The following is a 27,688-nucleotide window of genomic DNA, read 5'->3' as shown; positions in this document are numbered from 1 at the left end:
CTTACTTCACTTAGTATGATAGTACCTAAGTTCATCCATGTTACTGCAAATGGTATTATTTCATTCTTTTTTATGGCTGAGTAATATTCCATCGTATATATGTACCACCTCTTCATCTGTTCCTCTGTCAATGGACATTTAGGTTGTTTCCATGTCTTAGCTATTTTGGATAGTGCTGCATTGAATATAGGGGTGCATGTATCTTTTTGAATTATGGTTTTCTCTGCCTATATGCCCAGGAGTGAGATTGCTGGATTGTATGGTAGTTCTCTATTTCATGTGGGACTTTGAATGTTAAATAACTTGCAGCCTTGGAACATATAGGTAATACATATATCTGTGGAGCATCTACAACTTGTGGAATTATTTGGACATAATTTATCTTACGTAGTAGCCCTTATAACAACTCAGTGAAACAGGTGGGAGAGCCTATGATGCTGTGTCAAATACTGCACTGCTCCTGTGGCACTTCTCCTAGGTGTGATCCCCCAAGCCTCCATGCGCCAGCTGGAGATCCAAGGGCGGGTGTCATCTGAGTCAGAATGTGCTGAGTGCAGTGAAGGGGGTACATGCAGATTGCTCTTGGTCGTTGGAGGAGGAGAGAGGGACTCTGGCCAAAGGAATCAAGGAAACCTTGGGGAATGAAGTCCAGCCCAGCACATCTCCTCTCTTCCAGCACTCATGTCCCTAAGCCATGTTCTAGGGACCAAGTCAGGGTCATGACCCAGTCTGAATTCTCCATTCCTGGACTTAGTTCTGAAGCACTTGCCACAAAGCTCTTCTCCACTTGCTGATGGACTAATTGTGCTGTTCATTCTCCCATATCATGCCTGACCTTGTACGGGGTTGTGTCCTGCAATCTGTTAGCTTTGACCTTGACTGCCTTTGCCAAGGTCGAGTCTACGTTAAGCTGTCATGCCTAACATCTATCCTGATGTGGTCCCTGGAATCTTTCACTCCCGGTTCTTAAGTCTGTCTCCCAAGATAACTTTTCCTCCTTGTTTATTCCCTGTGTTCGGTGTCCCCTGCACCCATTTTAAAGGCAGAGGTCTGGACAATGTTTAAGTTGGGACCTCATGGACACTTACCTTTTGGACTAGTAGAGATCTGACTTGGGACATTTTTTTGTCTTGAGACTTACGCTTGTGCACTATGTTACACAATACAGCAGGCTGAAGCACCAAGGAGTTATCCCTTAGGGGGTTTACAGCTGGAGCATCAATTTCCAGAATCTATTAGTTAATTCACTTATTCATTCAACAAAAAGTTATTGAATTCCTACTGCATGCTAGGCATTGTGCAGGGTATAGGAATGATCATTCTGAATAAGACAGATACGATCATAGGTCTCATGGAATTTATAAACTGTTGGAAAGTAAAATAAACTGATAGTTGTAATTGTGACAATCAAGAAGAAAGCAAAGCTAATATTCTGGGAGGTGAGGGCGTTCCAGGACCAGATGGGGGAGGGGCTGGAAGTGGCCCTGAAGCAGGAAATATAGAGGTGACCCGTACGTAGGGGTAGAGGTGGGCAGAGGGACCTGCGTGCACACGGGCCTGAGATGGGAAGGGTCACAGCTGAAGATGGAGGGTTGCACTCAGCTTCTGTGGCTAGACTTGGAAAGTGGAGAGTCTGGCAGTGAGTGGACCTTGTAGGAAGGTGAGGACTTCCAGTTTTATCTTACAGGTAACGGGAATCGAAAGAAAGATTTTCATCAGGGGAATGATATGGTCAAATTTCAGTTTTTAAAGCTCCCTCTGGCATCAGTGGGGAGAATGGAATAAGGGCACCACCCTGGATTCAGGGTGACCGATTAGAAAGCCTTTCACTACCCAGGTAGGAGATGCTGATGGCTTAACCGGAGTGATGGCAGTAAAGACAGAGCAAAAGTGGAAGCTGGTCTTCTAGAAGAAATTCTAGGGGAACCTGAGAGACGAAGTGCCCACACCCACTCCTGGAAAATGTGGATGTTCCATTTCTGCCCACTTCTCATAGAATTAGCTACTCTGCTGTGGAACTATGATACTGATGCTTTATTTAGTCCCAAGAAAGTTAGAGTTTCACAACTTGCTGATGAAAAGAGAAATAAAGGAAAGGGAACTTCAAGTGCTCGATGGGGAGGGGGTGTTCCGGGTATGAAGCGAGTATGAAAACCCAGGAAGGGGACGGGCGGGGGTGGGGGGGGGGTCCTTCCTAAAAGAGCAAAGGAAGCTTTATGGCGCTTTTCTCTTCCACGTTTCATCTATCAAAGAACCCTGTCCCTTGCCCCCCACCCCCACTCCACTGGACCAAAGCAAAGTGGCTTCTGTAGATCCTCTTTAAGAAGCTATTTTCAACCATTTCCCTTTGGAAAAAAAAGGCCATTTAATGTAAATCTGCAGTCCTGAGGATAAGCATAGGCAGGCTTCTTCCAGGACGCATGTGGAGTGTGTGTGTGTGTATATGCATGTGTGCACGCGTGTGCATGTGAGTGAGCAAGCACATGCACACATGCTCATGCAGGAACAGATTCAACAGTTTGTATAAAACTTGAGAATAACTCCTGTGGGTTTTTTTTTTCTGTTTGACATGAGGATGTTTCCATGGCAATGGGAGCTTGTGAACTCGAGTTTTTGAGAGGCTATTTGATGGGGCTTTGGCAAACCAACTAAAATCACTAATTGCATGCAGGTCTGGCTTCTTTGGCATATCTGCTTGTTGTGAAGGAAGCTCTTGGGAGGCTGGATGGACATCTTTTGTCCCACGTGCATCTGGGAACAGCATTCTTCCTTCCCTTCAATATCGGTGGCTCGACTTCCTCATGTGCTGCCCACGACAGCCACGGAACACCTGGAGGTTCAGGCAGCGAGGACTTACTTCATTGGGCAACGATTTGGGAAATGAAGGTTCTTTCAGGGCTTGTTAGTGATGACATCTCACCATTTGAATTGTCTTTCTTAAGGGCATCCCCCCCTGACCCCCACCATGGCTCATTTCGGCTAAAGTCCTTGCTTGATCATCCTCAAAACATCTTGGACCCACACAGAGCTTTCTTGTCACTGGATTGAGTCAGATTAGTTTTTCTATTAACATTTTTTTGGGGGGGACTTAATCAAAGCATCTTCTTGGATAGAGCCGAGCATAGGCAAAAGCTAAGAGGCAAATGTTCGTGGTGATTACCAAAATGGAGAAAACTCACTTGCCCCTGTATCCTTCTACCGCTTTCTGTTAAAAGCAAAAGACCACCCTGTCACTACAGAGGTTTGGGTTGGCAGAAGCAGAAATTCAACCTGATCTCCGTTTAATATAAGAAGGCTGTGTGGGTTCTATTGATGAGCAAGTGACATCTGTTGCACATCACTGGGGGTGGAGGTCTGAAGACTTCTGCCCGCTGCACCTTGCTCTTGGAGTCGCCAAGAAAAACAGTGCAGGGAAGCACTGCATGAAAAACACTTTCTTCACCAGAGAGATCGAGAAAGATCAGCCATTGGTCCCCACAGCTACTGGGGTCCCTCACAGCAGCCAAGGCAGGGCCATTGGCCTCTGTGTACCCCTGTGGTGTACCCATCCCCTCCCTGCAGGGGACAGAGAGAGCAGTGGGGTTAGTCACGTGCCATAATGCCACCCACACTCAAGCAGAAGAGAAGAGCATGCATCAAGTCTGAATCAGGAAATGATATTCCCACTCAAGATGGTAAGCCCAGCACAGGCTGGGAGGACTCTATTTGGGGGAAGGAAGCATTCCATGTCTACCCAAACGTGGCCAAGACCGTGCCCATGAGACTGCCTTTCCCAATGGGCTCTGTCTGGGCCAAGTCCTGATGTGGGGGCCTCCCTTAGGAGTGGGCAGACCTCAGAAAATTTTCACCTCCATCTCTGCTTCTTGCCTAAGCTTCCCTATTTTCCAAACATCATTCTCCAACCTTGCCGTCAAAGAAAACAGCCACCAGCTGGCCGACGTGTCCAGGTTCCTGACTCAGAAGACAAAGGCAGGGTCCCTTTCTCTTGTGCTTCCAAATACCAAACCCTCCTGGAACCCCTCTGATTGGTTCTGCTTCACCGGCCTGTTTTGGGGAACAGGAGGAGGGCGTCATGATCAGCATTGCCCCTCAGTCTCGACACTGAAGTGGGGGCAGTGCAGCAGCTTTCCGACGGTTGTTGCTCATTTATGGCTCCTGATGAGCCCCAGTATCCATCTGGACTCACATTTGCAAGCAGCTAATGTCAGTAGAAAAGGACCTTATTAAGGTATAGTCTGTGGTTCTCAGAGTGTCTTAGATGATTGGAGAACCTCGTTGGAGATGCTGCAGCCAGAGTGGCACCATGGCTCACAGCTCCTGCAGCAGAACTGGGGCCATCAAGACAGGACAGTGTGGCTGCTGAGCACAGACCCCACAGCCTGCTGCATATACATCACCAGCTCTGGGTGTGTGATGCTGGTTTTTGCCCCAGAATTGCTACACCGGCTGCCACTTCCCCTGGAAGGGGCCCTTGGGGGTCCCTGCTCCCCCTCCCAGACTTCCCATTCCATGCCTGGGGTGGGTTTGTCTGATTTGCAGACTGTGGATCACATGCCTGCACCCTGGCTACAAGGGAAGCTGGAAACAAGTATTGGGTGCTTCTAGCTTCTGTGGTGGGACCCAGGCTCTGCTTCATAAGAAGGAAGGGTTTCCAGACAGAAGAGGTTTCTGATGTTGAATAATCTAAAAGAACAGCAAATGTCCACTATAGCCCCCAAAGGCACTAGAATTTTCTACCAACACTTAATCTACTCTAGGCCCTAATTAGATATTGGTTGAATGGAACCTGAGAACAAAAATTCTAAGAAAACGGTGAGAAAAGAAGCAAAGCAGGAGGACATGTGGAAAGGCGAGAGCGAGAGTGACACACAGCTACAAAGGGGGAGAATTCAAAGTGACTCATGCCTTACAAAGCTTTGCTGTAAAGTACACCCCATCGATTTCCTCATTCACTTGGCTTTGCTTATCTGTTTTGCTTTAGAAAGACTCTACAAAGCTCACTTAAAGCCCTGTGAAATTTATTTATTTTTTCTGTGGTCAAGAAATATTGGCCCCAGCCCAGAAGTTGTTGAGCTCAGTCCATCGCCAGAACACCAGCTGCCTAAGTGATGAGTTAGTCTCTCCACGAGGTAGCTATTTAGCCAACAGACAGATGGCCAAGAAAGGCAAGTGAGTTGGTGTATTGTTTGTCATTTGGGATGCTCACAGCCAGCCGAAATAGCCAGAAGCCAATGGATTCAGAAGCCATAGCCCATCCCCTTGGATCGGTTCCTGGAATCCTGCAGGTACCCAATTAGCTGGCAAAGGACAAAGCACGGCAGATTTTGCTTCACTGAACCCACAACCTTAGCAAAGAACAAGCGTTCTCACAATGCCAGTGGCAGATAAAGTGGCGGAGCTGGTAGTATGGCCAAAAGTTAAGATACAGCCCAGCACGGGGAAGAGAAAACCAGGAACAGCTGTGCATGTGGGATTCTAGGGAAAGGAAGGGCTTCTTCACAGCCCTTTCCCCAGAAACATAGCAAGCGTCCAGGTACAGAAGGATGACTTGTTACACATCGTGGATGATGCGTGAGAAGCAGAGAAAACTCAAGTTAATTTTTGAAACTGTCTAGTGTTGTAATGGGAAATACAGCTCAAATCTAGGCCACACCACTTTGTTAACGTCAACTGACATCTAACAAGCCAGGAACGGTTCTGGGGGATCAGTGATGATGGGCAAAGAGCAGCCTGCTTCTATGATATCACTTATAACTGGAATCTAATATCCAGCACAAATGAACATCTCCTCAGAAAAGAAAATCATGGACTTGGAGAAGAGACTTGTGGTTGCCTGATGGGAGGCGGAGGGAGTGGGAGGGTTCGGGAGCTTGGGCTTATCAGACACAACTTAGAATAGATTTACAAGGAGATTCTGCTGAATAGCATTGAGAACTATGTCTAGATACTCATGTTGCAACAGAAGAAAGGGTGGGGGAAAAACTGTAATTGTAATGTATACATGTAAGGATAACCTGACCCCCTTGCTGTACAGTGGGAAAATAAAAAAAAAAAAATTAAGTTTATTTTTATTGAAGTATAGTTAACTTACAATACTTGTGTTAGTTTCAAGAGTACAGCAAAGTTCAGGTGTTCTCCTCGTGGCTCAGTGGTTAATGAACCGGACCAGAATCCATGAGGATGTGGGTTCGATCCCTGGCCTCACTCAGTGGGTTAAGGATCTGGCATTGCCGTGAGCTGTGGTGTAGGTCGCAGACGCAGCTCAGATCCTGAGCTGCTGGGCTGTGGTGTAGGCTGACAGCTACAGCTCCGACTTGACCCCTAGCCTGGGAACCTCCATATGCTGCAGGTATATATTTATTTCAGATTCTTTTCCGTTACAGGTTATTAAAAGATATTGAGTATAATTCCCTGTGCTATAGAGTAGGTCCTTGTTGTTACCTATTTTATGTTTACTAGTGTGTATCTGTTAATCCCAAACTTATAATTTATCTTCCCTCCCACCTTCCCCTATGGTAACCATAAGTTTGTTTTCTATGTCTGTGAGTCTGTTTCTATTTTGTAAATAAGTTCATTTGTATCATTTTAGAATGGTCCACATATAAGTGATATATATCATATGATGTTTGTCTTTCTCTATCTGACTTACTTCACTTAGTATGATAGTCTCTGGGTCCATCCATGTTGCTGCCAATGGCATTATCTCGTTCTTTTTCATGGTTGAGTAATATTCCAGTGCATACATGCACCACATCTTCTTTATCCATGCCTCTGTCAAAACAGCCCATTTCTGCCCTCATGGAACTCAGCATAGCAGAGAAGACAGTTTGAGTCAAATAACAAGATAATAAATGTACAATTGCTCTGGGGAGAGCTGTAAATGGAAAGCCTATAAAGCTATGAGAAGGTCATAAGATGATATAGCCACCTATCTAATGCATAATATGTATGAAGCATACTGTATATTGTGTATATATTATACATTTCAATGTATATATAATATGTGTGTACATATATATGTCTCTGTGTATATACATATATATTTCCCCACCTTGGGTTTAGGGTCGATAGCTCTTATTAAAAATTCTCTTAATTGAAGCCTGTTTTCTTCTTCTGCCCTGTTTCATTCTGCTTGCCCTCTACTAATTATAATATTTTTGGAGTACAGTCAGTTTCTCATCTGCATTTGGTTCATCAAGTGATGAAAAGTAGTTCTGAACATACCAGAAGCCCCTTGTGTTTTTGTTTCGACCTGTCCTGTGTGGTTTGGGGGGAGACTTTGGACAGGAAGCCCGACGTCCTGCAGTCAAATCCAGCCCTGTGGCAGCAGCCTCTCAGACCCCTCTCTTTTCTCCTCGGTGAGATGCGGGTAGTAAGATACTGCGCGCAGATGAGTGGTGGCAGGCGAATGGAGACATTACCAGCAGTTGAGGTTTCCCCAAACAGACGGAAAAATCTCTTGAAGTTGCTTTGTATTCAAGGGCGGGCTCCTGAAATTAGTGTACAAGGGAAACCCCTCAGGGTCAGAGGTGCCTTGAAAAGTCCTCTTGGAATCCTTACCACCGAGGCTGACACAGCAGCTCTCAGGCAGCCCATAGCTGCTTTTCCTTCAGAGTCAGAACAGATTTGCCATTTCTTCAGAGGAGAGCCAGATAAAGTGGTTGGCTTACTTCCTTAGTGGCCATGTGGTAGGAAAATACTGCTCTTTAAACACTAGCGTCACACGCCACTGCACAGGATGCTCATACGAGAGAGGCAGCAAGCACTGAGCCTATCAGGGGTCTCTGCGGATTCCCGCCTCCCGTTGCACACTCACCCGGGCAGGGGGCACAGAGGGCAGTGGAGAGGAGGGTTCCCTTGTGGACTGAAGCTATTTCTCTCTCTCCCCTCAAGATGCACACTGTTTTTGTTTGTATGTTTTCTTTTTATGGCCACACCTGTGGCATGTGGAAGTTCCACAGGCTAGGGGTTGAATTGGAGCTGCAGCTGCGACCTCCGCCACAGCCACAGCAAAGCTGGATCCAAGCCCACTGATACTGCAGCTTGCAGCAACATGAGATCCTTAACCTGCTGAGAAAGGCCAGGGATTGAACCTGAATCCTCATGGATAATATGTCAGGTTCTTAACCCATGGAGCCACAGCAGGAACTCCAATACACACAGTTAAAGTCAGGAAAATTAAAAATGTCTAGGACCCTCCAGACATTAAATAATAATAATGCCAAATAACTAGTTGGACTACCAGCTCCTTAAGATACCTCTGTCTGGCTCAGGTATTTTTCTGCCATCCGTACGTGGCTTTCTGGTTCCTCTGTTGCTGTGATGACTGTTGCTGGCCACCCGTTCTTGACGTTCTGTACGATTTTCAAGTGGGAAAATCTATTGCTGCTAAATGTGTCTTGCAGATAGTCTGAATAAGACCCAATGATTAAGACAATGGGAAAGAAAGAAAGGGAAATAAAAGAAAAGAAAAGAAAGAAAACTACACGTGGAGCTGAATCACTTTGTTGTACAGCAGAAATCTTCACAATATTGTAAATCAACTACACTGCAACAAAACTTTAAAAAACGAAAAAAAGTTTTCCATAAGTAATAACATCAACAAAAGTTTTCAGGAGAAAAAGAGAAATAAAGAGAAAACGAAACTCTTTGCCCATCCTTTGCAGGAAGCTCACAACATGCTGGGTGTCTTAGCCTCACGTGGGAGCTTCAGCCAGGGAGAATGACTGCAGATTAACTCACTTCGGCCTCATCACTCTAGAACCCAGGTGTTCCTCCCTTGGCGATGGCTTGCCCCCAAAACTTGTCTTCCGTTATTGTCTCTGCACTGGGTTCTCTAGCCCTTGAGTCTGTCTCACACTTGGGCACGCTGCCCTCTCCTCTATCAGGTCCGTGAGGTTAAGCTGTGGCCAGCTGTGCGTCTTGGTCCAGGGCCCCACCACACACCCTCACCTCTAGTCATGAATAGATGCCATAAGTTAATGATAATAGTCAATACCTTTAATTGAGCACTGCCTGTGTGCCTGACACTGTGCTAAGCACCCTGCTATGTTTCCTTGTTCAAGCCCCACCATGGACTACAGATGGGGCATTGTTTTTATGACTGTGATTTTCCGGGCAGAAGTCTGTACTTTCTCCCATGGTTGTAAGGCCAGCAGCAGATGAAGCTGGTTCTAAAGGCTCTGTTTTCAACCAAAGGGCGAATCCACCTGACTGCACGTGAACCTTTGGTGGATGTGCTGCTCCACCATCTACAAAGTCAATGCAGCCTCTGCTTCAGAGTCGCCCAGGTGCTGTTTAATAAACAAATTCCCAGTTCAGAGCAGAACTATCGTCTCAGAGTAGGGCCAGAGAGACTGCCCTGATGAGAAGCCTCCCAGAAGATTCTTACAAGTAGAAGCTCTTGGTTTGGACTGGACATTCAGATCCCCTTCATGTAGGCAACAGAAACTAACGTGTCTGGGCCCATATCATGGACCTGCCATTGAGCCAGGGCTTCCCAGGTGCTAACATATTATATAACTACAGATCCAAGTTGAATCTGAAATGTAATCAGATATGACTCATGAGCTTTACCAGTTGCAGTGTAATTTTTTTTTTTTTTAATGTAGGCTGGGAGGTTTTATATGTCTGGGCATCTTCCTGGACTTTGAATGATTTTTTAGAGTTGGATCAATATAACAAAAGAAAAGAAATTGCTGTTCAACCAATGCTGCTTATGAGAAAGAATGTTGCTTCCTTTTCTCTCCAAACTTTAATTAAGTTTAAATTATGAAAAAAAGTCCAGACTCCTATTGGATGGTCTTCTTGGCACCCGTTTCCTCTAAAAAACTGTAGTAAAGGTGAATCATTATGTAATATATGATTGCTGTGACCATTCAAATAACAAACAGCTGAAGTAAAATTAATAGAGTTTCCTTTCCTTTTATTCCGTTTCTCTAATGTTGACAATTTGGTGTCTGGCTTTTCATCTTTTTCTTTGCTTATTCAAACATACCCACATCTATGTACACATACCGTCTGCTAACATGGAATCACACATTACAAATTAATCTGTACTTTGACCTTCATTTTTTAGGAATTGATCCTGCTCTAATTTTCCACGTACCTGATTGTAGGAATCATTGCGTGTGCACTGCAGGGGGTGTACATGTGATCCCGGATGAGGCACTGAGTCCTTTCCCTGAGATTTTGGGTGGATGGATCTGTTATATGCAACATTTGGGAGTGTCAGTTGCCATTGCATATCATGGAGGCTTCAGAGAAAGCTAGATTGCAGTGAGCAAAAGAATATTGCAGTGTGCCAAAGGGAGAGATATATAGATAGATGAGAGATAAATGATAGATAGATAGGTAGGCAGAGGAAAGGCAATATTTTGGATTATCCACAAAGCTTCATTACATTGCCAAGGTTCAGTTTTGCCCTTGGACTTTACACGATAGGATCCTTCCAATAAACCCCCTTTGCCTCACTGGACTTCCATTCTTAGTACCTAAGCATAGACTAAGCATTTCAAGCCCTCTATCAAAAAAAAAAAAAAAATCAAATGAAAAAAAAATCCCATTTTTGATTTGGGATCAAAAGTGGGCAGAAGACCTAAATAGACATTTCTCCAAGGAAGGCCTACAGATGGTCAACAGGCACATGAAAAGTTGCTCAATTTTGCTAATTATTAGAGAAACGCAAATCAAACCTACAATGAGGTGTCATTTCACACCAGTCAGAATGACTATCTTCAAAAAGTCTACAAATAATAAATGTTGGAAAGAGTATGGAAAAAAGGGACACCCCCCCCCCTTCATTATGGATAGGAAAGCAAACTGGGAGAACAGTATGGAGATTTCTTAAAACACTAAAAATAGAGTTACCATATGATTCTGCAAACCCTCTCCTGGGCATATATCAGGAAAGGATGAAAACTCTAATTCCAAGAGAGGCATGCACCCCAATGTTCATTACGGCCCTATTTACAATAGCCAAGACACTGAAGCAACCTAAATGTTCACTGACAGATGGCTGGACAAAGATGAGGTATATCTGTACAATGGAATATTACCCAGCCATAAAAAGAGTGAAACAATGCCATTTGCAGCAACATGGATGGGCTTAGAGATTATCATTCTGAGTGAAGTAAGTCAGAGAAAGACAAATATCATATGATATCACTTATACATGGAACCTAAAAAAAATGATACAAATGAACTTATTTTCAAAACAGAAACAAACTCACAGACATGGAAAACAAACATATGGTTACCAAAGGGGAGCAAAGGGGGGAGGGATAAATTAGAACTTTGGGATTCAAGATACACACTATTATATACAAAATAGATAAACAACAGGACCCACTGTATAGCACAGGGAACCTATATTCAATATATTGTAATAACTTAAAATGGAAAATGATCTGAAAAAGAATACATATATGTAAACTGAATCACTTTGCTCTCCACGTGAAACTAACAAAACATTAAGTTATCGCTATTCCAACAAAAAAATCAAAACACTCCAAGGCTCCAAATTTTTTGGAAAGAATTTTACTTTTCCTATCATATTTATAGTGAGTAAATGGTATTATTATTTCCCCTGTGAGAAATAAAAGCAATGATAAATTATTTTATTGATTGATTGCTTACTGCGTCTCTGCTAAATTCTGTGCTCCCAGGAAGTTGATAATCTATGGCGAACACAATAAATAAATCAACGAGTTCCAGAAAGTAGGATAAGCGTAATGACTGGGACAAGCACAGGGTGTTGTGGGGGCGTCAAAATCTGTCTGCCCCGGGACCCCAGCGTCTCACTGCTCATGGTCGTCTTAGACATGCAAGTTGTTGGCTAATGTGGCAGTTGGAGGACCTTGTGGATGAACCATCCCTAACTGTTTTTAAATTATAAAATCCATGAGAAAGGATGTTTAAACCATCCTTCTAGTTCCACCCGCAAAGACAGCCGTCGCACACAAGTCGATAATTTGGCTGTTTCCCAAGGGAGTCCGGAGAATTTACTCCGCACTGCTCTGAAACGTTTAGAACTCACGGGCTGGTTGTTCACAGAGCCTTTTTCTCCTAAAGCTACTTATTTTCCCCTGACGAATAACATTTGCTTGGGTTGCTAACTATCCCCAAGGAGAGAAAAGGGTGATCAAGTGACCCGGTGGGCTTTGGTCTGGCTGTGACGTGGGTCTCACTGCCCACCCCTGGCCCCACTTTCCACCTTCTGCATCACTGCCCAGAGGCTCTGTCTGCCCCCTGATGCATGGAGTCTTCTTTCATTCAACCTCGGGGCTCTTTTTCAGGCAAGGCCTTTAGAGCTGAATGCCTTGTGTGTCTGTCTTTGCCTTCTTTGAGACAGTTTCTTTCAGAAAAGAAAATTGTTCTTGGGTCCTTGCTGTCTAGGGCTTGCTTGAAACTTGGTTTCTCTAAGGAATGGTCAGACAAGCAGTGGTGGGGTTTACTGACCGCCAGAGTATTGGTTTCCTATGTAAGACCAGTTCAGATTTTATTTTATTTTACTCATTTAAGGGGAGTCTTAGTGCAGAGAAGTGAAATCCCTAGAGGTCTAGTAGCAAAATTCCTAGCATCAGGTACAATCTAGGAATCTCAGAAAAGTGAAACATCTGGCCACAAAATCACAAACAGGTTTTTTTTAATTGTACATCTCTAACAGCAAAAGAAGGAAGGAGGGAGGGAAGGAAGGGAAGAAAGAAGGAGGAGCAGATCTGTGCTGTGCCTGGAATGAAACTTGGACTTGATCCTTTTTCTCTCCCCCGCAGCCCCCCCACCCCCGGATGCTGGGGCTGGAGTAGGGGTGGGGAGCAGGTGATGTTTCCGTTCCCACATTGTTAGGAAAACATTTCCCATAGGCAGGGGATTGGATTTGTTCATGTCTCTTGGCAGGAGATGCATGGGCTTATGTGGCATGATTTCTGGGACATTGTTCTAATGAGGATTTTGGATGGCAAGGAACAGTAGTAGGTTACTAAAACTAGCTCGAGTGAAATGAGCTTTATTACGAGGAGGCAGGAAGCTCTCAAGAAACTCCAGGTCAAAAGACAGTGTTGCTGGACCTCTTATGAGTAGCGGTCAAGGAACTGGAGATTCACTGTTCACTCTCTCGCTCCCTCCATCTTTCAGAAGGCAGAGAATCGGCCTCTGTCTCCAAGTGTGATCAGTCCTTTTATTTCTTCCAGCATTATCCTCTGCTTCTACTTGCACGTGGCCCTTCAATAGCCGGTTTGGGAGACTAGAGACCTCTCTTCTAGGACCCAGTGCTTACTGGAAACCATCTCTGTGTTTCTTTCAGATCCTAGAGAAAGAAAATCTAGCAGCCCGATCTTATCTGGCTGAGACAGGACACACAAGTCATGGATTTCTGGTATCAAATGGATTGGTAGCCCTAGAACCCAGGGGCTATCTTTGTTCAGTCACATGTGGTGGGAAAGGGAGACAGGACCCTGTGATTTATAACGTCAGATAGATTCTCTTAGTAGGAGTCAAAGAAAATGTGTTTCACATCTTCAGAACACCCTGGCTAAGGGAACATCTTTTAGTAAAGAATCAAGACTTTCATCTTTAATTACCTAAGAGGGTTTGCATTTATATTTTATGGGAGAGGAGTTCCCATTGTGGCTCAGTGGATATGAGCCCATGAGGTTGTGGGTTCCATCCCTGGCCTCCCTCCGTGGGTTAAGGATCTGGGATTGCTGTGAGCTGTGGTGTAGTTTGCAGATGCAGCTCAGATCTTGCGTTGCTGTGGCTGTGGTGTAGGCTGGCAGATGCAGGTCCTATTCAACCCCTAGCCTGGGAACTTCCATATGCTGAAAGTGTGGTCCTAAAAAGAAAAAAAAATTATTGGGAGAGATTCATTTCAGCCAGTGTATACTATAAGGTGAATGACTGATAATAACACTCTATGTGGAGCATTCAGTCATTTTGCAATCAATGATTGAGTCCCTAATATGGTTGCTCTGCTGGATTTGGGGGCTGCAAAATAAGTACTTTTGGAGAAGAAAAGAGGAAGGAGGGAAGAAGTTTCTTTAAATCTGAGTTCTTTCAGGAAGAAAGATCCCTAGAGAAGAAAAGGATGCAGAGAGAATATATTGGGGTTGTTAGAGAAGCCAACTCTGTGTTATTGACTATTTAACAACTCTATAATCAACAGAGCTTTTTTCTTTTTTTTCTTCCCTTAAATGCTTTCCAGCCTGAAATCGCACAGCCCACGTCTTAGTTACTAAAGAGCTGTTTTGGACAAGGAAGGCAGAGTACTTACCCTTACAGGGGAAAAGGGTGAACCAAATTAGATCCAGCCCCTATCCTCAAAAGGCAGCATCAAATGAGAAGACATTGTAGCTGCTATCCAGGCCGACTGTCACAGAAGGGAGGAGAGAGTTACAAAACGCCACAAGGGTTCTGGTGAAAAGCTCTTTGAGCCTTGGGGTGGGGGAAATGATGGCCAGCCCCTCAGAAGGCACCAGTTCATCCTTTTTGTTGTGGCTTAGATTGGTGACATGCAACAATGTTACAAACAGCACAGCAAGAGCACCTGCCAATCAGAAGTGATATTGGTCCCACCAGAGCAGAATCTGGAGGCTTCTTTGACTGCAGGCACCAAGTCTTTAGTTGCAAGATTATAGGGAGATAAGGGCTGGGGAAATATCAACCAGTAGGAATACTTCTGCTTGTAACAATTGGAGCTGCAGTGTGGTGCTATGGCTCCCCCCCTCCCCCCACAAGGACCTTATGAGGTGCAAGTCTGACCTGTGTGGTGGAGGGGCTCGAATCCATGCTAAGGAGGATGTTCCTCTCTCAGGAAGGAATAGGATGCCATCCATCTAGGAGGCGTTGTTCAACAAACACCCTTCGATGAATAATGAGTCAGTACATTTCTAGGAGCTCTGAATGTCTGATAGTGATTTTTTTTTTTTTTTTTTTTTTTTTTGGTCTTTTTAGGGCCGCACCCACAGCATATGGAAGTTCCCAGGTTACGGATCCAATCGGAACTGCAGCTGTCAGCCTACACCACAGCCAGAGCAACTCGGGATCTGAGCCACATCTTCGATCTACAGCACAGCTCGAGACAACTCTGGATCCTTAACCCACTGAGCCAGGCCAGGGATCAAACCTGCGTCCTCATGGATACTAGTCGGGTTCGTTAACACTGAGCCAGGCCAGGGATCAAACCTGCGTCCTCATGGATACTAGTCGGGTTCGTTAACACTGAGCCATGGACAGGAACTCCAGGGAGGCTGTTTTGATTAAAGATGTGGGTCTTGTCCCCTGGCAGCTGGGAGTTTAAAGGAAATTTGGGAAGGGAGTGATGTGACCCCAAAGCATCAAAGAACTGGAGGGCTGATGGGACCTTAATTGGTGGAGTCCCTCCCTCTCAGAAAGAGTAAGTGACCTGGCCAAGTTCACACAGCTGGTCAGACAGAGACAAACCTTTCCCTCCTAGTGGTGGCTACGGAAGAGGAAGATTAACGATGCCAATCAGAAGCCAAGATGGCAATAGGGTGGCACTGGGTCGGGGGGCGCGCAGCACATTGAGAGAGGTGTTGGATTCTCAGGAGGGGGATTGGCTTTTTTTTTTTTTTTTTTTTTTTTTTTTTTTTAGGGGTAAGGTTTCAGAGGACTGATTCTTGCTGAGTAAACTCCCTCTCTCTTTTTCTGGCCTTGCCTGGGGAAGGTTCGCGGTGTGGATGGGAAGGCGTGCCCTGAGGTTTCCGAGCCCATCTTCCCAGAGCCGAAGGCCTCAGGCACCTCCCCCCAGCGGCCTCCACCGGCTTTGGTCCGCCCCAAGGCTCCCGGAGCTCCCCAGGCCCCAGAGCTTGGTGAGGCAGGCTCTGGGCCAGGCGCGGTCGGGACGGCGGCGCGGGTCCCCAGGTCCCAAGCAGCGCGCTGCGCCAGGCTGCTGCCGCCCATCCAGCTCCGCATCCGGGCCTGGCAGCGCCGCGCTCGGCTCGGAGGGCGCTCGGCGGCGGCAGAGTCCCGTGCTCGGCAGGGGCGAGGGGAGCCGCGGCCCCCTCCTCCGGCCCAGACGGAAGAGGAGGCGAGCAGGCGAGGAGCTGGGGCAGGTGCAGGGCGGGGGGCGCCTCTCTCTGGGCGTTCTCCGCGTCGCGCGCTCCCCGGGGCGGGGTGGCCCCAGACCCTGGCAGCCAGCAGCGCTGTGTGCCCCGCTTGTTCCAGGGGTGCGTTAAACACCGGGCACGAGCTGCTCAGCCGGGGTCACCGCACTCCTTCTTCCCCTTTCCCGAGAGCCGGCGGCTTGAGCTGGAAGCCAACCCCAGCCGGACGTGCGCTCCTATAAATAGCGCGCGTGTGCCCGCCTCGCGCTCTCCCGGCTGCGCGAGGACAGAGAAAGTTGTGCGCAGGGACTCCGGTCCAGCGGCAGAGGTAGGAGGGGACCCCGCCGGCGGAGCCGCCCTGCACCTTGGAACTGATCCCGCGAATCTGTGCTTTCCGTGCTGGGGACCTGGCTAGCGCTGCCTACCTGCCGACGTGCGAGAGACACCAAGCCTTGGGGAAATTTTGACCAAGCCAAAGTGGGAGTCGCTGGCGTCCTGGCCATGAACACAGCCTCCGGTTCTTCCCAGTCCGGGAAACACCTTCTGCCTCTGTAATTGGTCCCTGCCGCGAGGCAGACGCGTACGGGAGCGACACCGGCACCGCTCGGCATCCACCTACCCGTGGCTTCTTTGAGTCCCCTTCGTTTTTCCTGCTCCGTGATACCTGGGGGTGCTTGGGTTGGGGTGAGAATTTATTATCATTTTCCTCTTTGAGGTGTGAGTGTGAGGGTTTGGTGACTGTTAGATGCCTAGGAACAAGGGTGGGTGCAGGGGCCCTAGGCAGGGCTGATTCTTGGGCGGAGGGTGGGGTAGGGGTTCTGCATGAGCTCCTTAAAGGACAAAGGTAGCAGAACCAGCGAGAGAGCGCGAGGGGAGACTTTGACTTCAAACCACAGAATTGGTGGAAGTGTGTGCGCCGCCGCCGCCGCCGCCGTTCCTGCAGCGCTGTCGATCTAGCTACTGGCACCTTCCCGAGCTCCGGGGTCCCGGGGTAGGAGGCGACGCCGGCGAGCAGAAGCGCCAGCCGGCTGCGGCTGCCCACGAGGCTCATCATGGGCTCCGGGCGCCGGGCGCTGTCCGTGGTGCCGGCCGTGCTGCTGGCCCTCGTCCTGCCCGGTCTGCCCGTCTGGGCGCAGAACGACACCGAGCCCATCGTGCTGGAAGGCAAGTGCCTCGTGGTGTGCGACTCGAACCCGGCCACGGACTCCAAGGGTTCCTCTTCCTCCCCTCTGGGGATCTCGGTCCGGGCGGCTAACTCCAAGGTCGCCTTCTCGGCGGTGCGGAGCACCAACCACGAGCCGTCCGAGATGAGCAACAAGACGCGCATCATTTACTTCGATCAGGTCAGACCTCGAGGGATGCGGGGTATGTGGAGTCGGGGGTGGGCTCTCTAGGCAGCTCGGACCCGGGCTACCTGCTCAAGGCTAAGCTGGTCGGCCTGGGGTCTGGGGGATCATTTCGGCATTCACCTCCCCGGATGTCTGGATCTGAAACTTCCAGTGTCTCTCCCATCACCACCCCCGCCCCCCATTCCCTCCTGGCCTCCGAAAGTGCTGCTGGGGCGGTGGGAGAGTCTGGGAGCGCAGAGCCCGGCGGCGAGAGCTCAGGACAAGTTTAACAGCAACAGGTCTATAGGAGCTGGCGGGATTCTGGTCCCCGGACCTCGCAAATCCCTTGGCCAGGACTTGGCCCCCAGCTCAGACTCCTTTGCGGATGCCGCCGAGGCCGTTCTGGCGCTCAGTACCCTTTGGGACGCTGGATGAATGATTCGTTTCTCCCAGATGGAGAAGCTTCTCCCCCAAAAAGAGCTGGGTGAGGGGTGGTCCACACTCTCTGCAGAGATCTCGCTGGTGGCCAAAGAGGGTGGAGAGCTGTGGTTTGGGTCAGGTCTCGCCCAGCTTTCCGCCGCCCGGATCCCCGCACACGTTGCAGGCGCCGCTGCAGCTGAAAGCCCTTCTCTGGTACTTGGAGAAAAGTTGCGGAGGAGGAGAGGAAAAGGAATTGGGCAACTGCATTGAGCTCCCCGAGGGAAGCGCTGGGGAGTTGTTCTCCCTTCCCCGGGTTCCTAGCTTTTCAGAGACCTGCAGATTAGTGGGGAAAGACAGACTTTGGGGGGGAGGAGGATAAGGGATGGAGGAGGAACTGATGAATGCTGGGGCATCTTTTTAGCGACCTGGAGCTCTGGGGTTTGGGTGATGAGAAACCCCGGGGATAGCAGCTTAGCACTGAGTCTTAAAACTGAAAACAGACTCCGGGGTCATCATTTCAAACCAGCAGCACCCGGAGCCTTTTGAATTCCAAAGTCCTTTCTGTAGTTCACAGTTGTGTGCCACACGTGCAGGAGCACAGGTTAAGTGGAGCTGCGGCTGTGCCAAGGAAGGGATGAGGTGACGTTTCTATTCCTTACTTATTTATTCCCAAGGAATGTACTCTCCAGCTGGCCAAAGACAGAGAATGCCTCTCTGGGGCTTACTATCGAGTAGCTATCATTTTGAAAGAATTAAGCAGCTCCTTTGGGGTTTTGGTGCAGTATTTTCCATCTTGATGGAAATAAAGTCTGGCACAACCCCTGGTTTGTATTTCAGTGCATTAATTAAATACTGTGGACATCATGCTGTCCTCTACAGTGGATTCTTTTCAATGACCTTTCTGTCAATTAGAAGAGGAGAAGGGTTTGTTTTTTCATTCTGGGGGGTCATGTATCTTCGAGACAAGGAGACACATTTAGTTATAAATCTCGATGTGCCTGGATGCTCTAATTACAGTGTAGAGTCAACATCCAGCCTTATGTGTAGTCAACACTAATCAGCCATTTCCACTATTGCTAATGAATTCTGCTGCTTGTATCTGATTCAGGAAGTCCCTGCTAAGTACCTCAAATTATTTCAAATGTACTTAAACAAATCTTCCTAAAACCTCTGTTGGGGATTATTGCCTTGCTGGTGTTTTGTTGTTGTAAGATCATTGATCACTGCATCAGAGAAAGAAATCTGATGCTTCCTTGGAAAAAGGTATAATCTTAGAATGCAATAATACACACGTGTTTTAAGTTGGGATTTGAGCCTGGAACATCAACCTGACCGTCACTGTATTCTGGTACATTGCTCAGAGGTAATAGTATGTCTTTAGGGAATTATGCAAAAGGCTTAGTATTAGCATGAATATAGTGATTAAAAGAGATAGTAGCAGACTGTCATTGATACAGAGGCACTGTATCTTTATAAGGACATTTAGTTTTTTGAATGCCACTTATAGGTTTATTTCTTCGAGAGACATGGAAGAAACCCTAGTTACCCCCCCACACACCCCATACACACACACCTGTACGTTCTCACTCTTTTTCGTAGGAAAGCATGTACCTATGTGACATTTAGCTTAGAGCTCACTTCTTGAAATTCAGAGCTACTCTCATAACCAACAGAGCCAGGCCACACAGCTTGGAATACAGAATGCACTGTTGTTTTCTTGGGAACCAGTGCTTTATTTCACCCTTCATTTTTGCCCCTTGAACTTTAAATAAAGAGCAGGTAATTATAAGGGGATAGTGGCTAACAGTGGGAGGACCACGAGAAGGCCATTTACTTCACAGTCTACTCTTTGGCAGCCTGTAAAGGCTGAGTCATTGCCAAAATATTATAATTAAGCCTAGATGGGACTGGAATGAAACAAATGGCCATGGACCTTAGCAGAGCTTTGGCGGAGGCTCAGAGGAGGGCCAGGCATTCAGATCACTCTGTGCACCAACTGTTCAGTGTCATGGATTATGTCACACGGTGGAGGGAGTGTCCAGGCCTCTGTGTGATGCGTCCAGGAATGACTGCAGAGAGCCCATGGATGCTGATTGGCTGGCTAGGAAACGTCACCTCTGGACATACTGAATGTTCATAGAGGGTGGGCCTATAAATATACGGCTGATGCCTTTTATCTGACTCTCAAGGTAAAGCTAATATTTATAAGCCCTCGAGTTTCTAGATGTTTCTAGAGCCCTTGGGCCTTGCTGGAAATGAAGGCATGAATATTAAGCTGTTACTTAATTTTTTCCCATGCCATTTAAAAGACAGAAGAATCTTCCCATGTGGAAATCCATTTTCCAAGTCACTAATGAAAAAAGGAATAGAAATCAATGTTGTATTTCTTATGGGTTTTTAAGGTAGTTTTCTTTCTTAAGAAAGAAAGAAAAAGGAAGGAAGAAGACATTTTACTTACAGAGGAGAATGTTGTCATAATTTACTGTTATTTGTTCTTTTCATTTGTAGATCCTAGTAAATGTGGGTAATTTTTTCACCCTGGAGTCTGTCTTTGTAGCACCAAGAAAAGGAATTTACAGTTTCAGTTTTCACGTAATTAAAGTCTACCAGAGCCAAACAATCCAGGTATGTCTTTCGAACTGTTCCTTCTCTATCCCACACAACCGTGTGTATTGGTAGTGGCTTATGTATTTAAGTATTTACCCCAGAGATGTGTTTTTGTTGTAAAAAATTAACAACCATCTTTATAATAGTTTATTTTTGAAACAATTTCCAAGAACACCTATTAAGGCATATGACAAGAAGCCTATAGAAAAGTAAACTATTGAACTTGTTACCTTAATGACAACCAATTGCTTAAAAAACACAGTAAAAATTCAGTGACACAAATCTTTTTCTAGGATCTGGATTGCTTTTAAAACATGTGCAGAAATGACTTGAAATTGTAAGAAAAAAAAAAAAGCTAGTAAGACTATCAGAGCTTTACAAGTACCTACTAAATAGGAGTTCCCAGGAGGCACAAGGGGTTAAGAATCTGGTGTTGTCACTGCTATGGCTCTGGTCACTGCTGTGGCAGGGGTTTGATTCCTGGCCCTAGAATTTCTGCATGCCATGGGCATGGCCAAAATTTTTAAGAAATCAAGTACCTGTTAAATAAAACAAATTTGCTGTCATCATTAAAAATTATGAGCTACAATTAACCACTGAGGATAAATCTATGAAGGAACAATTATTTGATATACTTTTAAAGAAAGGCTTATGCTTTAAGCAGTTTATCCTCAGTTACTCTGATGTTGGTGAATTCTTACCAATTGCAATTCCATAATTAATATATTTTGTGTAATGCATATTTTGTGTTATGCTTTCTAAGGGATGGGCTTGAACTTCACCCTCAAAGACAATGATGAAGCTAGTTCCTACAAACTTAAAATATGCTAACACTCAGTAACACCAATACATGTCTAAGGAACTCTAGGATAACTTTTTTATCATGTGTTCAATGTTTCAATGTTTGTATTATATATAATGTCCATGTGAATGATAGAATACATACTAGGATATACTTTTTTTTTTTTTTTTGTCTTTTTGCTATTTCTTGGGCCGCTCCTGTGGCATATGGAGGTTCCCAGGCTAGGGGTCGAATCGGAGCCGTAGCCACTGGCCTATGCCAGAGCCACAGCAACGCGGGATCTGAGTCGTGTCTGCAACCTACACCACAGCTCATGGCAACGCCGGATCCATAACCCACTGAGCAAGGGCAGGGATCGAACCCGCAACCTCATGGTTCCTAGTCAGATTCATTAACCACTGCGCCACGACGGGAACTCCAGATATACTTTATATATCCTAGTCAATAGATAAATTGATTAGCCTCAGAGCTAGTTTATTCAATATTATTTTTAACACGAATGAGTATGTAGTCAACAGATTTACTTCCATGGAAAAGCTTTTTGCAAGCCTCAATATTTAGATATTTATGTAATGTTTAACACAGTGTAATCAAAATTGTAGTATGGAGAGAAGTGAATAAGTATGAATTGATTCTTTGTTAATTATCCATCATTAAAATCTTCAGCAGTAGTGGTGATTATTATTTTTAATACACATTTCTTATCAGGGAAAACAGAAAAAGAAACCACCACACATACACATAGTCCACAATTTCAACTGATTTTTAACACTGCTTGTCTCAGTAAACCTGCAAGGATATTGCTAGAATCTTGCCATGCTTGGGTTGATCAGAGCAAAAGGCACTGGGGCTCTTTTTACTAGCATAAAAATGAAGCCACAGGCTTGCTTCATTGCCAAAAAATTGCTCTTGAATACAAGAGGTAAATAAAATAGAAAGCTTGATTTATGTGCTGAAGGGAAGCTGGTTTTCATATATCTAGGTTGTCTCTGCGGATGGTATTCTTTTGTGGACATTTAAGGAAATTTCTCTGGGAGAAATTAAAATTTTTTAATTAAACAAGATCCACTCAGTAAGATCATACTAAGTTTAGCCAGCACAGTCTGCTCGTTTGTAAGGAAAGGGCTGTATTTGCTGAACAGCAGATATTTTACCAGGTTGGTCGTCTTAGACATTGTTAGTCCCCTGCCCTCATCCCTTGTAGATGCTCTGACTTTCTTCCTTCCTCCCTCCCTCCTTCCTTCCTTCCTTCGTTTCTCTCTCTCTCACTCTCTCTCTCACTCTCTTTCTTTCTTTCTTTCTTTCTTTCTTTCTTTCTTTCTTTCTTTCTTTCTTTCTTTCTTTCTTTCTATTGAAGTACAGTTGAATATTATTTTGGTTTCAAGTGTACAACATAGTGATTCAATATTTTTATATATTATATTCCACTTAAAGCTATTATATAATAATGACCATCTTTCCCTGTGCTGTACACTATATCCTTGTAGCTTAATTTGATGCAGAGTGGTCTGTACCTCTCAACCTGTGACCCCTATCTTCCCCCTCCTGCTTCCCTCTCCTCACTGGTCACCCTAGTTTGTTCTCTATTACTGTGCATCTGTGTCTATCTCGTTTTATTCATTTGTTTGTTTTGACTTTAGTGAGCGCTTTGCAGTATTGTGTTTTTTTCTTTTTTTTTCTCTTGTAGGTTAACCTAATGTTAAATGGAAAACCTGTCATATCTGCCTTTGCTGGGGATAAAGACGTTACTCGCGAAGCAGCCACGAATGGGGTGCTGCTCTACCTAGATAAAGAGGATAAGGTTTACCTAAAACTGGAGAAAGGTAACTTGGTTGGAGGCTGGCAGTATTCCACGTTCTCTGGCTTTCTGGTCTTCCCCCTATAGAATGGATTTCTCCACGGTATTCATCCTTGAGGGGCGGCCCACCCCTGAGTTTCTGGAAGGTCATTTCCTCATCGTCGGATTGATGTCTTTTCTTGGTTTCTCATGGGTGAACATGGATTCTCTTTAAGGATTCTAGACCTGTCTGAACCAGTACCAGGCTCCACAGATGACGTGTGTGTGTGTGTGTGTGTGTGTGTGTGTGTTTCAGTCTTGGATCGGGACTCACAGAGGTCGATACCTATCTACGCTTAAGTGTAACAATTAAAAGCTGTCTGCAAAGTTTATTCTGAATTTAATTTCCTGAATTCGTTGCAGATGTGGCATTTTGTTTCTTTCATTTTCAAAGACCAGCAGCCAGGTCTGAGAATTTGAGAACTTTCGAAAAGTTCTGACTTCAAGCAACAATTAGTGGGATACTGCCAAAGAGTTGTGTGCTGTGTTGATACACTGGTTACACTTGTTTTGGTTCTTTTGGAATCAGTTTGTTTGGTTCTCTTAAGGTAACTGCTGGCTTTGTGTCTTCTCTGCAAATAGGGTAACGGCTTGCCCGAACATTTTCTCTCTGAGCTCACCAACATGACTTTCCTTAAAGTAAAAAAGAATGCTTCATAGTTGTATTTTAATTATATATGTGAAAGAGTCATATTTTCCAAGTTATATTTTCTAACAGGAAGAGTAGATCATAAATCTAACAGAAAAAGTTGCTCACCCAAATTCTAAGCGCTCAATCCTCAAACCCCCACGAAACCGCTCTCCTCCACAAGAAATCTTATACTTTATTGCTTACTTTAATTAACGTGATTGATAATAACCTCTTTATTAAAACCCTAAGGGATTCTTTTTTCCTTAGACATGACCACTTCATTAACTGGAGATGGGATACCCTTGTTTTTAATTATACCTATTTTTCAAACCTTCTGTTGTGTTTTGAAGTATCATCTGGTTTTGCCTTAACTCCTTAAATTGTATAGATTGATCTGTTCAGCTACTATTAAATCCAAATATCCCATATCTAAACTTAGTGCAATATCTTATTTTGTCTTTTGTACAGGTCGTATGAATTCATACAATTATTTATGTCTCTGTTATAGAATAAAGGTTAATATACGTTCGTTGAATCGTTTTGTCTTTTCGGTTTTGGAAATATGTATTTTACACGATTTCTTTCCTCTTTCTCACCAACTCCCTCCCTCCTATCCTTTCCTTCCTTTATCTCATTTCTTTGTCTTGGAGTTTAAGAAAAGCTTTCTGAACTTGGAGGGAATATTCTTGAATCAGCCTAGGAAATCTTTACTGGATTTAATGTGTCCAGATCTGGGAGTTGCGAGCTTGCCAAAAGGGGATCAATGAAGTTAGTAAACTCTCCTTTCAGAAGGACTTATTGATAGGAAGTTAAGTTTAAAAAGCTCCCCTAAAATATCACGAGAGGCTCAGTGAATGAATGAGTGGTAAGTGGGAAAACCAATACTTTCAAACTGAAGACGTTGGGAAAAATTCTGCCCCTTTCTTGACACTAAAGAACAGAAGATGGCAGATTTCTTTTGAGGAGGAACTATTGTTTTAGATGTCTCATCTGGAGATGTGGCTCAATTTCCTGGTCTGTTGTTAATTAAAACAATTTGGGGGGCCCCCTTTTGTAGCTCGTGGCCGCGAGGAAGCGGTTACAGGATTCCGTGAGAGGAAACACGCAGGCCGGTCTTGCAGTATAATTCTGATTAATCACCAAGTCAAAACATTGATTCATCACGGGAAGACTCTCTTCTTTTCCCAAGAAGAATTATCTGGAGATACTGGCAATGGATCCTCAATGTTTTGCTTGGCAAGTTATCCCACAGCTGGCATTCAGTCAAAAATCTTTCCTCCTCTGTGATTGTATAATGTGAAAAAAAAAATATTGCACAAGGACTTTCATCCAAATTGCATCCTCTGCAAATGTACCTGCTCTTACATAACCTTCCCCATGGTTCTCTGTATTCAGGGTTTGCGTTTTTCCATTGCAACAGAGTGATTCATACTTGGATAAAGATACTATTAGTCATTGTTTGGGCAAATGGCTCAAGAGTATTGGAGCTTTCACGAGATACCTAGGCAGGACAGGGCAAGTTTGGTGCTTAACAGAGAAGACCAATGTGGAGTATCTTTTATAAACATGCTTATGGCCATCCTTTGGGGCTTGCCCTTCTTTTTCTGAACATAAAAGGGCTTGACTTTAATGCCTAAGCTCCAGTGAATATATTTGGGAATGCAAATCCATTCTGAACCTCCAAGAGAAAATCTATATGAAAAGGCACTGAAGCTGTGGCTGTCAGATGTATGGGAGGGTGGGGGGTGGGGCTGCCACAGGGGAGTACCCGCAGTGGAGAGATGAGGCATTTGATTAATGAGGTCAGAATGAAAGCCTTAGACACTTGTTCCAAACTGGTACTAGGGCGTAAGAGGTCCCCAGAACATAATGGCTGGAAGGACCGTATCTCAGTGAAGAGTAAAAGCCGCAAGGAACAGAATGGTTTAGCCAGAGCAGCATGGATGTTGGATGGCTGTAGGATGAAATTCTATACCCTTTACTTCCCAGCTCTGTGGCCTTGGGCAGGTTTCCTCACCTCTCTGAGCTTCCGTTATTTTGTTTGTGAACCAGAAATGGCTGTGAGGATTAACTAAGGTATATGAAGTGCCTGGCACAAAATAGGAGCTCAACGAAGGGCCTGCTATTGTCAATAACACGTAAAGCTGTCACTCAGGCCAAAGGAGGGCAGAAGGAGGATATTATTTTCCCAGAGATACATCAAATTTATCCTGTAGGTCAAGCTACAGCACAGCTAGAGATGGGCCACAAAAATTGGTTCTGACCATCTTATGAGTAGACCAAAAAAAGGAAAAATGATCAGGTCTGATATTTATAGGGTCCATCCGATAAAATGAAGCATGTTGAAAGCACACTTTTAACCTGTCTTCTAAATATCTTACTATTCTCTGAACTCACAATATCTTTTCTAAACCTCTTTTGTATCCTCCAGAAGTGGGATATTAGGATCTGAATGATGAAAAGAGGAAAATCGAGTTTGAGGGGGCTGGCTGGAGGAGCAGGAGGTGGTGGTGTCAGAATTATTTCCATAAATGGAGCCAGATGCTCCTTTGCCTGTCCTGGGCCTTGAAAACGGTTTTCAGAAATTGCTCTGTCCACAAAAATGCTAATTGAACACAGTATTTGCATTGGCCCTGTCCACCCTCGTTAATGCCAGCGCCCTCCCTTTCTAGGTGGCCTCCTCTCCTTTGACTGTTCCTTGATCTATTGATCAACAAAGGCAAGCCACTGTCTGCAGCAAGCATTTTCCCCGGACGCAAAATGAAACTGAAGGAAACAGGGAGCTTGTGCATAGGATCGCCCTGATTCTAAGTGCTTTTGGGGGCTCCTTGATTCCAGACTCTGTTGGAGCCTGATTATCTAAACAAATTTTTTTTTCTTTCTTTTCCTTCCCATTTTTTTTTTTTTTTGACTTTTTTTAAGGCTGTTTCCTCCTTTCTTTTTGGCTTCTAGAAACCTGGATAGCTGAATATCTTCTTCTGGCTTTTACTTTTTAGCAAGTTATTGCTTTGACTCTTGGAATAAACATCTTCAAACCAACATTGATTAGATTTCCCTTATACTGTATTACATGCTTTGCTGGTACTGAGTTTATAGATATGGTGACATCTGCCCTTCTGGGATCTCCCTAGACAGCAAACACAGCTAGGATCTTCACAAGAAGCAACAGAGGTCTTTGTCTTCTCACTAAGGGAGCTGGGCTTTACCAGTCCACCTTGGCTATTTAAACCATGTGTCTCCAGGAGTTCCCGTCATGGCTCAGTGGTTAACAAATCTGACTAGGAACCATGAGGTTGCTGGTTCGATCCCTGACTTTGCTCAGTGGGTTAAGGATCCGGTGTTGCCATGAGCTGTGGTGTAGGTTGCATACGCGGTTTGGATCCCGCATTGCTATGGCTCTGGTGTAGGCCGGGCGGCTGCAGCTCCAATTGGACCCCTAGCATGGGAACCTCCATATGCCATGGGAGCGGCCCTAGAAAAGGCAAAAAGATTAAAAAAATAATAATAATAAAAGACAAAAAATAAACCATCTGTCTCCAGGATGACAGTCATCCCTTGGTCCCCAAATTGGCTGACCTAATGACCACAGAGACGTAATGAAAACAGGAAGACGTGACAGCATATAATAGCCATTCACATTCAGAGTTGTGTAGCTCAAGTTGGATTCCTGTGGTTTTCTCTGGGAGGGAGCGAGGCATGTTTAAGAAGTTGGTTTCTAAGTAGGTTCCTCTGTCCCCTGTAAGATCAACCTGCCTTTAATCTGGGTTTCAAATGTCTTAGAATCCAATTTGTTTTTTGGGGGGAGGTTTGTGTGGTTTTTGACCTTCTTTGACCTTTCTACAGAGGACAACTTCTTTGTGAATGTGATCCTGAAGTTCTCCTGTGTCATCTACTCAAACTAATGTGCGTAAGAATCACCTGAGAACCTTGATAAAATGTAGACTCGGGGCAGTAGGTCTGGGGTGGGACCTGAGAGTCTGCGTTTGTAACACGCTCCCAGGT

General features: G+C 45.2%; 1 protein-coding gene across 1 annotated transcript; it reads left to right on the top strand.

Moving 5' to 3' along the window:
- On the top strand, nt 15,832-24,221 carry CBLN4 (cerebellin 4 precursor). The gene is made up of 3 exons (NM_001123092.1): nt 15,832-17,404; nt 20,318-20,434; nt 22,906-24,221. The coding sequence occupies exons 1-3, from the start codon at nt 17,114-17,116 to the stop codon at nt 23,101-23,103; spliced, it is 606 nt and encodes a 201-aa protein (NP_001116564.1). The 5' UTR covers nt 15,832-17,113; the 3' UTR covers nt 23,104-24,221.

This window comes from Sus scrofa, chromosome 17 (genome assembly GCF_000003025.6).
Source record: "Sus scrofa isolate TJ Tabasco breed Duroc chromosome 17, Sscrofa11.1, whole genome shotgun sequence".
NCBI lineage: Eukaryota > Metazoa > Chordata > Mammalia > Artiodactyla > Suidae > Sus > Sus scrofa.
The sequence above is the reverse complement of the archived record's forward strand: the minus strand, read 5'-3'. Positions and strand labels throughout refer to the sequence as shown.

What these genes read in the sequence shown, in the direction of transcription:
- CBLN4 (NM_001123092.1), top strand. Translation starts at nt 17,114, where the DNA reads ATGGGCTCCGGGCGCCGGGCGCTGTCCGTGGTGCCGGCCGTGCTGCTG. An exon ending in GCATCATTTACTTCGATCAG is followed by an intron (nt 17,405 to 20,317) that starts GTCAGACCTCGA and finishes TTTCATTTGTAG; the next exon opens with ATCCTAGTAAATGTGGGTAA. An exon ending in ACCAGAGCCAAACAATCCAG is followed by an intron (nt 20,435 to 22,905) that starts GTATGTCTTTCG and finishes TTTCTCTTGTAG; the next exon opens with GTTAACCTAATGTTAAATGG.